The sequence below is a fragment of the Harpia harpyja genome, chromosome 13 (assembly GCF_026419915.1).
Source record: "Harpia harpyja isolate bHarHar1 chromosome 13, bHarHar1 primary haplotype, whole genome shotgun sequence".
NCBI lineage: Eukaryota > Metazoa > Chordata > Aves > Accipitriformes > Accipitridae > Harpia > Harpia harpyja.
In genome coordinates, this window is record NC_068952.1 from 43,117,691 (window position 1) to 43,133,170 (window position 15,480).

At 41.7% G+C, this 15,480-nt stretch overlaps 1 protein-coding gene across 3 annotated transcripts in view; it reads left to right on the forward strand.

Annotated features, from left to right (window-relative positions):
* Positions 1-15,480, forward strand: part of LRRTM4 (leucine rich repeat transmembrane neuronal 4) — a 383,248-nt gene that overhangs the window by 150,802 nt on the left and 216,966 nt on the right. Inside the window, exons 1-3 of one of the 3 annotated variants that reach the window (XM_052806493.1) lie at positions 5,153-5,388; positions 5,642-5,851; positions 7,946-9,492. In XM_052806493.1, coding sequence (XP_052662453.1) covers positions 5,848-5,851; positions 7,946-9,492 — 1,551 coding nt within the window. In that variant the 5' untranslated portion in view covers positions 5,153-5,388; positions 5,642-5,847. Of the gene's footprint in view, positions 1-5,149; positions 5,852-7,945; positions 9,542-15,480 lie in introns of those variants that run through there. The other 2 variants (XM_052806492.1, XM_052806494.1) reach the window with 2 other exon arrangements.

A 15,480-nucleotide genomic window follows, 5' to 3' on the forward strand; every position in this document is an offset into this window, starting at 1 on the left:
TGCCAGATTAGCTTGGAGAATTTATACACATTTTTAGCCTATAGAATTGTCAAGTTCATTTTGAATGCAGTGACTTGACGATCTTTACTTGAAAGCTAAACAGGCTAATTGGAGCTGTCAATAACTTCCATTGGCGATAATGCTAAGTAGCTGGAAAGAGTGACTGATGGGAGAGTGCTGTAGCTGAGGCCAAAGAGGGCAAAACATGTGGCATTAGAGGAGAACAAGATCCCACATGTCTGTGCAAGATCTTATGTGAGTGGGCTGTGTGTAGTGGTGTCCCTACTGAGGGCATGAACAAAATCTTCCCTGTATCCTCAGTGCTGGGAAACATAAACATTTTAGTGTGTGAAGTACTTTGCACTTTTGGAAGTAATGACGCATCCATGGTAAGATCTTCTATCCAGCAGTCTCCTTGGACTCACAGCGTAGAGTGAGATTCCCTTTAATGAGTGGGCAATTGCAACAGCCCCTGCCTGATAACGGGCAACTCCTCACCCTGAATGCCGGAGCTGGGAAGAAATTTGCTTAAAGATGCAGTTCCCGATAACATGGACATGACTTGTACCTCTAACGGTCTCTTAATGAAGTGCGTAGTCAGTCCTGTGTTGAGTAATTGTCCAGCTGGAATGGTCTCTTACTTCTTGTTATCTTTAATTAAATATTTCTCTGCCTCGATAGCACTTGGGGATTACAGGTAGCCTTCTACCTTCTCCAGAAAAACAGTGCCAGCATTTTGTTTTCCACTTTGTCCAGTGGACCACACACCCAGCTAACATGGAGGGTAGTCGAACTGTTGTGGTTGCAACCATCTTTTCAGTTCAGTCTCCCAAATGTTGACAGCAGTGAACATCTTAATCATCTTTTGGCTATATCATGCTGCCAGCAAATTCTGATATATGATCATGCAAACTATTTGTTAGAGGCATAAACTAAGGAACTGGCATTTGGATAGAAAAACAGGGCTTGCATCTGAGGAGGAGTTATGCTCTAGTTAATCTTAGGATATGCAGTATTTGTATTGTTGGGCTGCCTGTTTATTTTTAGATTGGGTTTGCTAAGGCTGTTAGATGCTTTAAAAGCAATTAGAGCTGAGATTAGACATTTGTCACAAAACAGATAATTTTATAAATAAAAATAGTTACTAGAAGTCTGAGAAAAATTTAAATAAAACCTTAATTAAACAAAGAGGAAATACATCTTGGTGAAGATGATATGCCTGTGAGAATAATGGTTGAAAAAAAGCTCAAGACATCTAAAACCAGTATTTGGGCTAGTGTGGAGTCCAGCTTGTCCTGGAGTGGTATCTGCCATCTTGGATGAGATGCAGAGGCTGAAGCTGGGATCACCGCAGCTGAGACAATCTGATTCTATGCTTTGAGTCGTATCAGCCTTCCTAGTTATACTAAAAAGCAAAAATTTTTTGGTTAGAGGCTGTATCGGAGTTGTGTCTTTGGTTGCACACTGGGGGAGCTGTCGTACGCGTCGGCAGGTTACATTAGCACCTGATAAAAAAGGAGATGTTGGGAGTAAAGGCTTATGTGTGCCTGTCGTGGCTGATGTAAGGTTGAAGTTGGTCAGGGGAAGGCACTGATGCAGGGCTCAAGCTGAATACAGACTCTGCCGAAGAGCTCTGACTTAGAACCCTTTAGCAGTGCGGATTGTTATACACGGCGGCAACTTGCGCAGGAATTGGGTGGCTCTGCTAGCCTTTGTGGATTTCAAATAAAGGCCACTCGTCTTTATGAAATGGAGGTCATCGCAGAAATTATGGGTCTATTGTGGAAATATTTTGGGGAGGATTCTTGTTTTATATTCTGTCTGGATGACTGTAACTGTTGTTTTTGTGCCTGAAACCTCTAAATCTATCCAAGAAGCCTAAACGATTTTGTAAAGCCTTGAAAATGCAACTCAAATACAACCTAATGGCTGAGTAGATCAAGGGGAAATATAAAGTGCTATTTGCTGCCTGAGTCATGAGCATTGTAAACGTGGATCTGGCAATACCTTGGACAGGCCCAAGCACCTCTTAAGTTTGCTTATTTTTTCTCATGTCTTTCTCACTAAGGAGTATTTTGAATAGACTGTGCAGGAGCAGTGCAAACCTTAGAGGTCTCCGTAGGCAGAAAATAAGAAATTGGCCAAAGAGCATTAGCTCATTTCCTTTCCAGCAGTAGTTCTACCACCAATGCTACTAGGAGAAGTTATTCAAGGCTGTAAATCTCCAGTAGCTGAACAGCTGGTACTCCAGGAAATTACAGGTATGTTCTTCTCTTCCCGATAGGCAGGTTGTGAGGGTTGTTGGTGTTGGTACATTTTGCAAAGTGGGCGTGCCATGTAAATACTAGTTATTGTTAATTTTTAAGTATTTGTGCATGGAAACAAACTGGTAGGCTGAAAGGCTCAAGGCTAAAATTCCAAGCATACTTGACTGTATGTGTGCGTGTTTGTGTATATATATATGTACACACTTGACATATATAATCATAACTGTTGATACTGATCAAAAACTTAATTAGACATGTACAGATCCATTGTCCTGGAAGAGAAACTATAGATCCCATGACACACAAACTTATTAGTATGGATAATGTATCTAGGTAACTCTTGGTCAGGTGGCAGGAAACTTTGCCAGTTGGATGAAGATCAACTGAGCACTTAGAACATTTCAGGTTTCTCTGAGCTGTGTGCAGAGACCTCGTACCTCTCGCCACTCTAAAGAAATGGATCAAAACCACAAACAGGTGTTTTCATCCTCCTTTCTTCTGTGAGGTTTTATTTAGACTGATTAAAACTTTCCCATTTCTTCCTCTTTGGCAAATGTTCAAGTGGTTTTGTTTTCTATTTTATCAGAAAATGTAAAAAAAAAGGGGGGGGGGGCACATTTATGCTGTAGAGTGAAAGCTCACTTGGTTTTAGCTCAGGTACTACAGTGTTCTGGTTTGGAATTTGTGAAATTTTCCATTACAGTATCACAGGATTTTGATGAAAACAAAATTATTTAAAACTTTTTTGTAGGAACATGGGGCTTTTGAGTCTCAGTGAGTATATTGCAGTAGGACAGCTTATGACAATGCTACTTCAGCTCTCGTAGGATCAAAGGATCCAGGAAAAGACATCCCCTGAAAATGGGTACAGTTTCTTTAGACATCTCTCTCCTGAGTTCACTCTCAGATCTGGCAAAGTTTCAAATGGACTCTTCCTGGAGAATTATCAATACAAGGTGTAATAACTGCACACTTTAGCTTTTACCTTTATTAGGAAATTATATCATGAATAAATATGAATGCTAGCTAAAGTGATACTGACTGTAATGCAGATGTAGTTAATAGAGATATGGAAAAAAGTACTTTCAACATCATTTATGATAATTAAGTTCTGAATCTTGTTTGAGGGACGTGTGTGTATTGCTAGCCAATTCAGAATAAAAATAGTGATTAATTATAATATTTTTCTTACAGAAATCGATCTCTCATCTGTAGATAGCAATGAATTCTCATAACAGGACAAACAAAACCAGATTTTTTTATTCAGAAGCTTTGGGATGTTGCAGTCTGGATGCAGATACAGGGGACAAAAAGTTGGCTTCTGTGGATTGCTTTGTGGGGTTTTTGTTTTTTTTTTAAATAGGGTTGAACTACTTTGCCCATTCTGTGTCCCAACCTTTTTGCTCCGATGGAGATCATGCAGGGGACCAGGTACTGGGGCCGGGCAGGGGTGACTTCATTTGTAATGGATTGCAGCGGAAAGCAATGGTGTTTTTATCTAAGCCAGGAATAAGGAACTAAAATAAAAGGGCTCAGAATCTGACCTTGAGTTTCATGCAATTTTCATTTTTGTTAGAGAGTGGAATTATGAGTAGTAATACACAGAAACCTCAAGGGATATGGGCTGTAAAATGCTGAGCAGGGTACTCTAGTCATAATGAGAAATATTTAAAAAATATTTTTAAAAATAAATAACTCATAATGGTTAGCTCCTGACAGACTTGATAAAAAGTACTTCCACCATTTTGGCGTCTAAACTGAAGATTTGGGTGGGGAATTGTTTTCAAAATACCTGATGTCTATGTAGCACAGGGAGAGGAGGGAGCAGCTGGCCAGGCAGCACAACTACATAAGCTTTAGGAACCCAGGTTAAAAATGTTAGGGATCAGCGCAGTGCTGCCCTCTGAGAAGCCTGAGTTTGCTTTGAAACCACAAATGGTACGTTTGGGGGTGGGGGGGGACTCCCCTGAGGCTTGTATTCTCTGCTGCTTCTGGTTAATGGGGCTAACCAGCGCTAACCTGAAGGAGCGCTGTGTGGTACTGCACTTGCTCCACATCCCTTTGACATCTTTCTGTTGAACGGGGTGAGAATTAATTCAAGCCCTTAGTAAGCTAGCCAGACAAATAGCAGGAGGTGAAACGCTGTCGAAGCGTCGTACCCTAGACCCCACCGCCAGGTCTGTGGCTGAAGTCTGCTGAAATCCAGACGGGCACTCTTGGCTGTCAGAAGTCACCGCTTCTGACTGGGGGAGAGCTGGGGGAGGAGAGGAGTCGAGAAGAAAAAAAAGGTGTCACTAATTCTGCAGCTGCAGTTCTGCATTGCTTATCGAACTCAGTATTTTTCTGACTAAAAGGCACTTAGATTAAAAAAGAACCACCAAGCTGTTTTCAGTATGTTTACCTTTGGATTTAATGCATGCAATTAAATGCCTTTTGTGTGGATGATCACTTTGTACGTCTCCTGCCCCCCCCCCCCCCTTAACACCACTTTCACTTTTAATCTGCAAACGTTCCTTTTCCTGTTCTCACCCTGTGAATACAGGAAAAGAAAAACAGTTTAGAATTTGCCCAAGAAAAATAAGCAGGTCAGGTGGATTAGAAAAAGATCAGGTTGCCAGATACCCAGGGAACAGGTGTTTTGTTTAGTGTTTTACACCATCTGCCAGAAAATCCACAATACAAACATTTAATAATCTAGGGAAGGCAAAGGTGTCCGGGAAGGGATGACGGTGGGCAAGGCAATACTGTGTCTTTAATTTTCTTGTCTGAAGGAAGAAAGTCTGCATAGCAATGACAGGATCACTTGTTCATGCCTTTAATGTGTGATCTGTTTTCTCCAGTGGAGGGCACTCAGTGTATCACAAACTAGAACATTAGCACCAACAAGCTCCAAAGCATCATCACTCTCTGGAAAGCCTTCTGAATTAGACAAGAGCTGCCTCTCAGCACAGCTACAAAACACTTTAAACCTGACCAGCTAAATGGATAAACCTATCCCGCATAGCTTTTAAACTGGGGTCTTGCACAGCACAGGAGGCCTGCCTGCTTCAGGAACTGGGAAGCTGGAGGATGGATTGCTGTGTCTGGGAATGGCAAAAGGCAGCAGCATGAGAAAGGCTAGGTACCGGGAAAGATTTTTTTATTTCTCCCAGAGAAGTTGGTTTACCTTCATCGTCTGCTATAGCTTTTACTTGCAGATTGCCACTTAACGCTGATGGTTCTCTGATGACTTACACAATGGCTCTCAGAGCTTAGAGTCCCTCCCTACCCCCCCACACGCTCCCCCCCCATCCTTCGTCCTGTCTTCCCCACCCCCAACCCCTTCCCTATCCTTTCCCTTCCTCATCCCCAAAATTCTTGCTTGTCCTCTCTAGGGAACTTTGTGTGGGTTACTGGCATGCACGCTGGATGGCGGTGATGTGAGTGGCAACCGTGCTGTGACATGAAGATTCTGATGGTTTAAGAAAAGAGACCAGTTTTAAAAAGAGAGAGAGAGAGGCAAAGGGAAAGCAAAAAAGGAAAGAGAGAGAAGAAAACAGCTGGAGAAAGGAAAAGGAGGACGTTTGTTGATGACAAAAGGATGGGTAAGTGAACTTTTCTTGTTTGTTTGTTAGCACAGCTGCAGCTGTATAGTATATTTTTCAGTTGGATTATTAGCTGTTCGAGAGGGGGAAACAGTCTAAACAGCAGCAGCGCATTCCTTTGCCAGGTGACTCACTGTACTTGCTATTGTATTTTTAGATAATGTATTCCCACACACACACGCACATACACACCTTTCCTCCTGCAGTGGTTTTATATGTAATTAATCTGTAAATGCGTGCACCGAGTTAAGGGCTGTAGAGAGTACGTTCGCTGTCTGTGCAACCCACCCACACACCTGCACACGTATAGATAAGTACATGTATGCATGAGGCACGCTGACACAAAATTTCTTCTGGGTTTATATTCATATTCGATGAGCCTGTAGTGGTATTATTCAGGCTGTCAGAGAGGACTGTTAACACTTTGCAGTATGTGGGAAGCAAAGGGGAGGGGGTGATTTTCTTGTATAGGTGGTTTTGAAAAGGCTTGTTTGGTCTTTGAAAAGATAGCCCTAATATTGCTGCTAGATTTCCAGCAGTCATCTGCCAGTCTTATTTTTTCAAGTGTGACAGGTTTATTTCCCTCCTTCCTTCCCCCCCCAGCCCCCAAGTCTGTAACAGCCAGAACATATTTCTAGCTGGCTGCTGCTGGCACATAGGCAGTAGCAAAAGATGAGGATTTAAATTAAAAATCTAACAATTAAAGTGAAAGGCAGAGACACATAGTCCGGGGCATTTTAGATTAGGAATTATTTTGCAGATTGCCCCTTGGTTTAAAATTGGATTAAATAACTGCAGCACAGGGTTGGTTTTGTGTGTGTGACAAATAATAAAGTAATTATTTATAGAGGAGACACCGGCCCTTAAAATATTTCCTGTTGGAAGAATGCATTTTAATTCTTAGCAAGATTGCAACTCTGGACAGAGGCACCAGTCCTAAAATTATTACAGGCTAAGGAAAGCGTGCGTATGTATGTTGGGTTTTCTGACAACCCCTCCACCCCCTTTCATAATTATTCAAAGAATGTGGAAAATGCGCCTGTCCTCACATAACGGCACTGCTACTATATGATAAATTTGACATCTCAAATGCAGAATCTTAAAATCAGTAGAGCTGTGGAAGAGAGGGGGGAGTTGAAATAGAAGTATATCCCTTAAACTTTCTGTGTTTTGCTGCTCCTAAGGCAGTGTTTATATGTAAGTATTTGTGTGTATTATTTTCACAGAGTCTATAATGTACGTACAAAATAATAAATGCTTAAGGTATTCACAGCTGCATGTAGATAACTTTAAATGAATATGTGTTAAGACTATGATTCATTTGAAAGAAATATGTCTCTACCATTATCATGGTTTTGGGGTCCCATACTAGTGTCATACGGTATACTTCTCTATAGGGTTGAACTTCGTTTCCGTGCATCTATTTACGTATTTTAGGGACATGAAGATAATGAGTAAACCTACTTAAACCTACTCTTAAAAACAAATCACTCGGTGAAAAAAAGTAAAGCCTTTACTTAGTGTCTAATTTTACAATAAACACATGTTTTAAAGATGGATCAAACTTAATGACAGGTAGATTTCTCACTTTTTGCAGTAATTTTTGGAGGAATTGGACTTGCAATTGTTTCTATTAAGGAACACGTTTAGCAGCACATAAATACCAGAAGCTTTGGCTCATTTCCTTTCCAGCACTATGGAGCATTCAGCACAGTGACTTGACAAATATGTTTATTGTTAAAACCTCAGCATCTAGCGATAAGGATATACCAGCTACACTGAGAGATGATGTACAGGAGAAAAGCGAAGAGAGAACAGGCTCTTGGTCCTTCTAAGGGATCATAAATCACACAAAAGTAATTGAATAACAAGAGTAGTACTGGTGATGGTGCGGGGTAGGAGAGGTGGCAAGCCAGAAACTCAAAGGACAGGAATTTGCACAACAAAAAGTGCAAGACAGGAGGCAAACAGGTTGTCTTCAAAATCCGCTGCTTCACTAATGCTTTATTAGAAACCCCATTGACGTTAGTAATCTGTTGGCGATTTATCTTAATAGCTTTACAATGCACATTTGTTTTCTCTTTAATATTGTAGGTTTCCATTTAATTAAGCAGCTGAGAGGCATGAGTGTGTTGTTAGTGCTACTTCCTATGGTGCTGTTTGTTATGCTTGCGGGGGCTCAGCGAGCTTGCCCCAAGAACTGCAGATGCGATGGCAAGATTGTGTACTGCGAATCTCATGCATTCAGAGACATCCCTCAGAATATTTCTGGAGGGTCTCAAGGCTTATCGTTACGGTACAACAGCATTCAGAAGCTTAAATCAAATCAGTTTGCGGGCCTGAATCAGCTCATATGGCTTTATCTTGACCATAATTACATCAGCTCCGTGGATGAGGATGCATTTCAGGGGATCCGCAGGCTGAAGGAATTAATTCTAAGCTCCAACAAAATTACCCATCTGCACAACAAAACATTTCACCCGGTCCCCAACCTCCGCAATCTGGACCTCTCTTACAACAAGTTGCAGGTGTTGCAGTCTGAGCAGTTCAAGGGCCTTCGTAAACTCTTGATCTTGCATTTGCGGTCTAACTCGCTGAAAACGGTGCCGATCCGAGTTTTCCAAGACTGCCGAAACCTTGACTTTCTGGATTTGGGCTACAACCGCCTGCGGAGCTTATCCCGTAATGCTTTCGCTGGCCTTTTGAAGTTGACAGAGCTCCACTTGGAGCACAACCAGTTTTCTAAGATCAATTTTGCCCACTTTCCACGCCTCTTCAACCTTCGCTCGATTTATTTGCAGTGGAATAGGATCCGGTCTATTAGCCAAGGGTTAACGTGGACTTGGAGTTCCTTGCACAACTTGGATTTATCAGGAAATGACATTACAGGGATAGAGCCTGGGACCTTCCAGTGCCTCCCCAACCTGCAAAAGCTGAACCTGGATTCCAACAAACTCACCAACATCTCTCAGGAGACCATCAATACATGGATCTCGCTCATCTCCATCACTCTGTCCGGAAATATGTGGGAATGTACTCGAAGCATTTGCCCTCTGTTTACTTGGCTTAAGAATTTCAAGGGAAACAAAGAGAGCACTATGATATGTGCAGGCCCTAAACATATCCAGGGTGAAAAAGTGAGCGATGCTGTGGAAACATATAATATCTGTGCTGAAATCCAGGTGGTGGTTACTGAGAGATCGTACCAGCCACCCAAAACCCCCCCGAGACCTGTCTTCATTCCTAAACCTACCATTTCCAAACTTGAAAGCAATCAGCCGACGTCTGTTATGCCAAGCCCTTCTGCAGACCTCCCAACACCTGGAGTGGAACCAGAGTATGAGCACGTTTCCTTTCACAAAATAATCGCTGGGAGCGTGGCCCTCTTTCTTTCCGTGGCCATGATTTTGTTGGTTATCTACGTGTCGTGGAAGCGCTATCCAGCCAGCATGAAACAGCTCCAGCAGCACTCTCTCATGAAGAGGCGCAGGAAAAAGGCCCGAGAGTCTGAAAGGCAAATGAACTCCCCTTTACAGGAGTATTACGTGGACTACAAGCCAACAAACTCTGAGACCATGGATGTATCGGTTAATGGATCTGGGCCCTGCACGTATACCATCTCTGGCTCCAGGGAATGTGAGGTATGAACCATGATCCTCCTAAAACCATTTCAGCTGCTGGGAAGGCGAGGTAAATGTTTGAAGCTCTTGAGGTGTCTCTAAACGCTAGAAAGATTAATGAGATTCTTTTGCTTTTGGGTTTGCTCAGTATGAAAGCTTATCTCATTAAATAACAACACTCAGGGAAGTGATGGTGATTATTTTGAATAATTCAGACTTATTAAAAAAACAGATGAAGTCGAAGTAAACAACTATGATAAAGGCATCTGGAGTGTTGTTCTCCTCCTGTTTGCACCCATTTTATTAGCAGTGGCTACAAGAGAGTCTCTTTTTTAATGTATTGGTAGAAACAGAGGAGTTTAAGAACCTTTTCTGTTTTAAAAATAAATACAGAAACCTCTTTACTCCAGACCCCAACCCTTGAGGGGTTTGTGGCCTATTTAAAGATAATGCCAAAGATTTTCTGCGTTATCTGTCTGGTTCACAAGTAAACCAGGGGACAACAGGACTGCAGCATCACCTTAGAGTTAGGCACTTAGGTGTTTTCCTGGGGAAGCAGGAACACACAAGCTGCCTTACTAGCTCTTCTGAACTAGAGCCTTGTAAAGGCCCCAAGTCAAACAGCACATTTGCAAATATCTGGGTTGGGAGAGGGGGATTCTTGGGGGTTTTTTATTTCATTTTAGTGATCGGTGAAGGCTTAGCTTGAGAGACGACTCTACTGGAGTCAAGAGCTTCACGCGCTTAAGGCCGTGTTATGATTTTGACTCAGCAACATGGGAAATAAAAATAGGAAAAGCTCTCAGTGCTTCTTTTGTCTGTTGTTCAGCTTTGGCAAGAAAATACTGTGTTTTTTCCATTGCCGTATTGTCAGTGACTCTATTAATGCGTATGTAAGAAATGTTTTTACTTGTGACTGCCATTGCTTATTTATACCTGGTAAGGAGGACTTGCGCAATTACATTGCAGGACTTGTTACTTAATCCTGCACGTGATGTGGTATTAGGGGACTATGGTTGATTTTGCTTCCTTGGTTGTGGACATCCTACCTGAGAGTGCTTAATGTGCCTGTTGAAATCTGTTCATCTCCATTTATGCAAATTGGATTTGACTATGGTAGATTTTGACCAATGTCTTTGAAAGCCAGGTAGTATGAAAGGTGTGTTAAAAGTTCAGCAGTGTTGAGCAGGCTGCAGTTCTAGGATCCTGATTTTTTAAAAAGTGGATGTTTTCGCTTTCTGACAATAGGGCATCTTTAAGATATTTCATATTTTGCACCTGAATTCCCTAGCTGATTTTGGACCACGGAGCTAAGGGGAGGGAAGAAAAAAAAGGGTATGTTTTGGGGTTGCTTTCTCTGGAGCAGTGTTGTCTTCAAAAAAGAAAACCACCTGTCATACCCTTGTCATTTCTACCAGTACCATGTGAATGAAGGTGTGTTGTTTTGTTTTCTTTTTCCTGCTAGCAGTATACAAAGAAAGTAAGTGATGCTAACAAAGTTATTTTGATTTTCACTGGCTGTCACAAGGAGCATTAATTTGACCTGAAAGGCTGTCTTCTCTTCATGCCCAAGGTTAACAACACCGAAGTTTCATTAGCTTGAATAAAATGCTGTTTAATTTACACCAAGATGATATGGAAGACAGCTGAATCTGCACGCCATAACTGAAAGTGCATGTAATGAAACCATAATCTGTAACGGAATTTGGATCACGATCATAGTGCACAGAAGACAGGGAATATGTGATGTTGTTTGGGAGAAATTTGGATAATTTGGGTTATGGCAGATAAATAAAAAGTTGAAGAGTCCTCCCAGGTCTGTTACAGAAGGTCAGTGTAGCATAATTTCTTCCTGTTGATGTCAATTGTTACACACGGCCTTAAACACAAGGGGACCCCAGTTCACCTGGTTTCCAGGTGCTATCGCACTACCAGAACAATTTTATTCCGCTACTCTGTTCAGGTTAAGCTGCTGCGCAACTTTGCAGAACTCAAACTGTTTATCGTGTTGTCTGTGGGATTCTTGGTTACGGTGTAAATCAGAAAGACTGTACTGAACATGATAGTGCTGTCCCAGGCTGTGACTGGTAGAAAGTACACTCTGTATTTGCGTGGTGATTTAGTATGCCTTGGCTATTAGTACAGAAGACTTCAGGAGACAGAAAACAGCAGATCATTGAAGGCACATGTAGCAACCATAAGCACCCGCTGAAATACTATCTTCAGCTTGGATTTAACATTCTTCGTCTCCATAGCTACAAGGTTCCACTTGCAAAAGGATAGATATGCGCTGTACAGTACTTAAAAATGGTGAGAAAAAAAATCCTTGTAGTGTCTTCAGCAGTGGAAAGGTTTTATGTTTGGGGAGGAAAAAAAGAAAATGGAACATCTCATTATTTACCAATTTACCCAGATGTACATACTTATGGGAAAACTATTATTTTGTACAAGTGAGACGTAGCTCAGGCCCGTCTTCCTGTTGGTCTGACTTGCTCATTCACTGTGCTCAGACTGAGGTTTCTCCCAAAAAGGAGCACTTAGAGCGGAGAAGAGTGTCTGGTTATCAAAATGAAGGCAGGCGACCTTTCAGAATTCATTGCTTATGAGTTTACTGATTGTACTTTTTTCAGTAATATTTTTCAAATGATTGTCTGCTTTCACACGTCTACCCCCACACACGCCTGTAAGGAGCTAAGTTGTCCAAAAAATTGTGTGTGTCTTTCAGGAAAGAAATAATGGCTTAGTTCCATTTCAACCTGGGGAAGATGCCTGAGCGTACCCTGTTGCTGGTACTTGGCTGGTAATGAATGGTTTCTGAGCGTGGCCTAAGGTTGTGTAAGCGTGCTTATTAAGTTGACAGTGATGATTTTGGTTTTAGAAGTATCCAGCTCATCTCATCCATGAACCACTTGTTTTCCATGGCAGAACTGGCCTTGAAATAACACACTTAGATATTTTTGCAGGTTCTTTTTTTCACAGCAGCTACGCATGTGAGCAGGGATGGTGTTTGTTGTTAAGTTCAGTGAGGTTTCTAGCATATAACAAAGCAACACAGGCATACGAGAGCTGCCCTGCATTGGGTCCTTATACTGCAGTAGGGGAGTTGCAGGTATGGTTTGTATCACTGCTTTTTCGAGTCCCTGCTTTATGAATTATTTCTCGTACTACAGAGAGAGAGCCAAAGTCAGGCTTGCTGTAAATGGGAGCAACTCTCTTGGCATCAGTGGGATTATAATCACTGACACCTGGCCTATGGTATTCTATTTAGTCTATTGGCAAGGGTTTCTAAAATAACTGGATGCTTATGATTTTGGCTCTCACCATCCAGTTAGCAGACTGCTGCTATCTCATTTTGGTATTTGCTTTGCTTTGTGCATGTGCATCTTATTCCCTCTCTCGTTCATATTTATTTGTACATTTGCTGAAGATCTGGGAGCCATAAAAAGCAATTTCATAAACCAAGCTATAATATTATGTATTTCATACGTATCGCACACAAAATATCTGTATATAGCACACTATGAAGGTATATGGGGAGAAGGAACATTGCTACAAAAATGTTTCCTTCTTTCTACTGCAAGGTTATTCATCTCCTGTTTCTCAGGCTGGCAGTTACAAAACAAACAACAACCAACCAACCAAGTGAACATCTTTTCTGTGTTAACTGAGCACAGTTGATGTGAAGCCCTTTGAGAGACAATTGACACGGACCCTGCGAGGTTACTTTTTACACTTTTGCTTCTCAATGTCTAACCATACCCCAGCGCTTGACGAACAAGCCCACCTGTTCACGTGCAAGTACATCTCTGCTGTTATGATGCATTGGAGTGAAAACCAGGGCGGTTGTCACTTGTATTCATACATGCTAAATCAGTCACACAAAATTATGTTCACTTTGAATTCTGCTTCCTCCCCTCTTGCCAGTGGGAAGAAATAGATTGATAAAGGAATGCAGCATATGCAGACTTGGTGGGCTGCTGTTGACCTTCTCCTTTTGAGCCTAATTTAAAAGGAAATGTTGACATGCCACTGGTGTTTATTATTTATTTATTAAACACCATTACTGTGTTGTTTTGAACAAGATGCAAAAAGGATAAAGAAAATAATCTCCATGGCCCAGATACTGTTCAGTCTAAGGTTCCAGTTCAGCGAGGGCGTTTGTGGTTTTATAGCTCAATGCTGCAAGGGCTGCCCAGGGGCTAAGCATGAGCTTGTGGGGTATTATGATCTCATGAGAGAAATCATTCAATGATTGGCAGAATTTTTCTTTTTTAAGAGCAGTGATCATGTTTGCTTTGGTCATCAGCCTTATGTTTTTATAAGGAATACTCAGCAAGGACTTCATGGCAGGGGTGTAAGTTTGTCATAGCTTGGGGGAATGCAAAAGGAAGGTGATTCTACAGGTAGTGCTTTACAAAGAGAAGACTATGGGAGGTGATGAGTGAGGAGTATGAGAAGCAGTAGTTGTTAAGTGGATAGCCTGCTGTCATCATTTTAGGGACAAAGTGGTGTGGTTGTTCTCCTAGTGACTCTGTTTTGGAATACGGTAGGATGGGCATTGTTAATTTAGCTTTCTTATATCATTCTGTGCTATGGCTCCTTCTCTGCCTCTCTTTCTCCACCTCTTTGTGATTATAGATGGACCTTAAATTCTTGCTTGAGTTGTAAACTGAAGGGTGAATCAATCTAATGAAATGCTGTCATAAGCGCTATATTTGTATTGGGAGAGTAAGCAAAGGCTAAGCTGATAGCTCTTTTCCTCAGTGCAGTATATCTGGAAGAAATATGTCAGAAGTGGCTCAGAGGCGAAGCCTTTTAGGCACAGGGCCAGTGAGAGGTTTGAGGAGAAAGTAAATTTTAGAAATGTCTTCAGGATTAGGACCAAAGGTAGAAATTTGCGTTTTGTTACCATTCAGAGGCTTCGTTAGCATTGCAAACTTGTTACTGCAAGTATAATGTCACTATACAGAAAGTTGTGCTTTAGCAGTACTAGTGATGTAGCAATAAATGCACAGGGGCAAATTTTCCTGGGCTCAGCACTTGTAAAGCATGAGATTTCCCAAAATGACTGCCTGTATTTCCGGAAGAAGTCAGCCAGCTGTGCATCAGCAGCAATTGAGACACTGGCTGTAAATTTGAAAAGGGAGCTGCAGAAGGATGCTGAACACTTCTGAAAGTCTTACTCAGTCCTTATTCAGGTGCCTGGGTGAGAGATTAGCTTGTCTGAAATTTGGTCTTGCAATACAGGTGCTGCTGAGACCTTGGAAGTGATTTGCTCTGAGATAATGCAGATCATCAGTGGCAAAGGAAGAAGCTGAACCCGCATCTCCCAGATTTTCACTTAAGCCTGGGAACTTTCCTAACCACATTTTAGGCATTACGTTTGCTCCACTAGGTCTCATCCAGAGGCTGACAGTTAATTGACAGAACTCTGAATTTGCACTGAGGATTCATAGTCTTAAACACAGTGTCCAGCCGCGAGGGTAACTGATTGACTAGCAGTCCTTCTCATCACCTCTTTTTCTAATCCTCTAATTTTGCCACTTTCTAGAAACTTCGTGGTTTGAGTTACGCACAGCGAGGACTGTTCAAATGGAGAGGATGCTGCATTGTAAAAGCTTTGTACAAGAGAAGAAAATAGGAGTATTCCTATTATAATCGTTGCTCAGGCCCTATGAAGGATTCCTGCATTGCTGGAGTTGTGACAGATGCAGTTTGCCCTCTCCATCTCTCTTTTCCTTTCTGTCACCCCTCCTTCTGCCTTTGCTCAGACTCTGTGATGCGCTGCCAGTATTTTAAGGAGAAAAAAAATCGATTTTAGTCCATTATGTAGCTCATGCCAGGAGGGAGAACGCTAACAGAAAGAGCGAAGAAATCTGTTGAACCTATTCATTTGTTGTTTTTTCCTTTTAAACACACACACCAAAAAAAATTTTTAAAAAAGTCCCACGCTCTAAAAGGGGCAAACAATCTTATTAGTAAGTATCCCGCTGCCAGAAATGTTCCTTA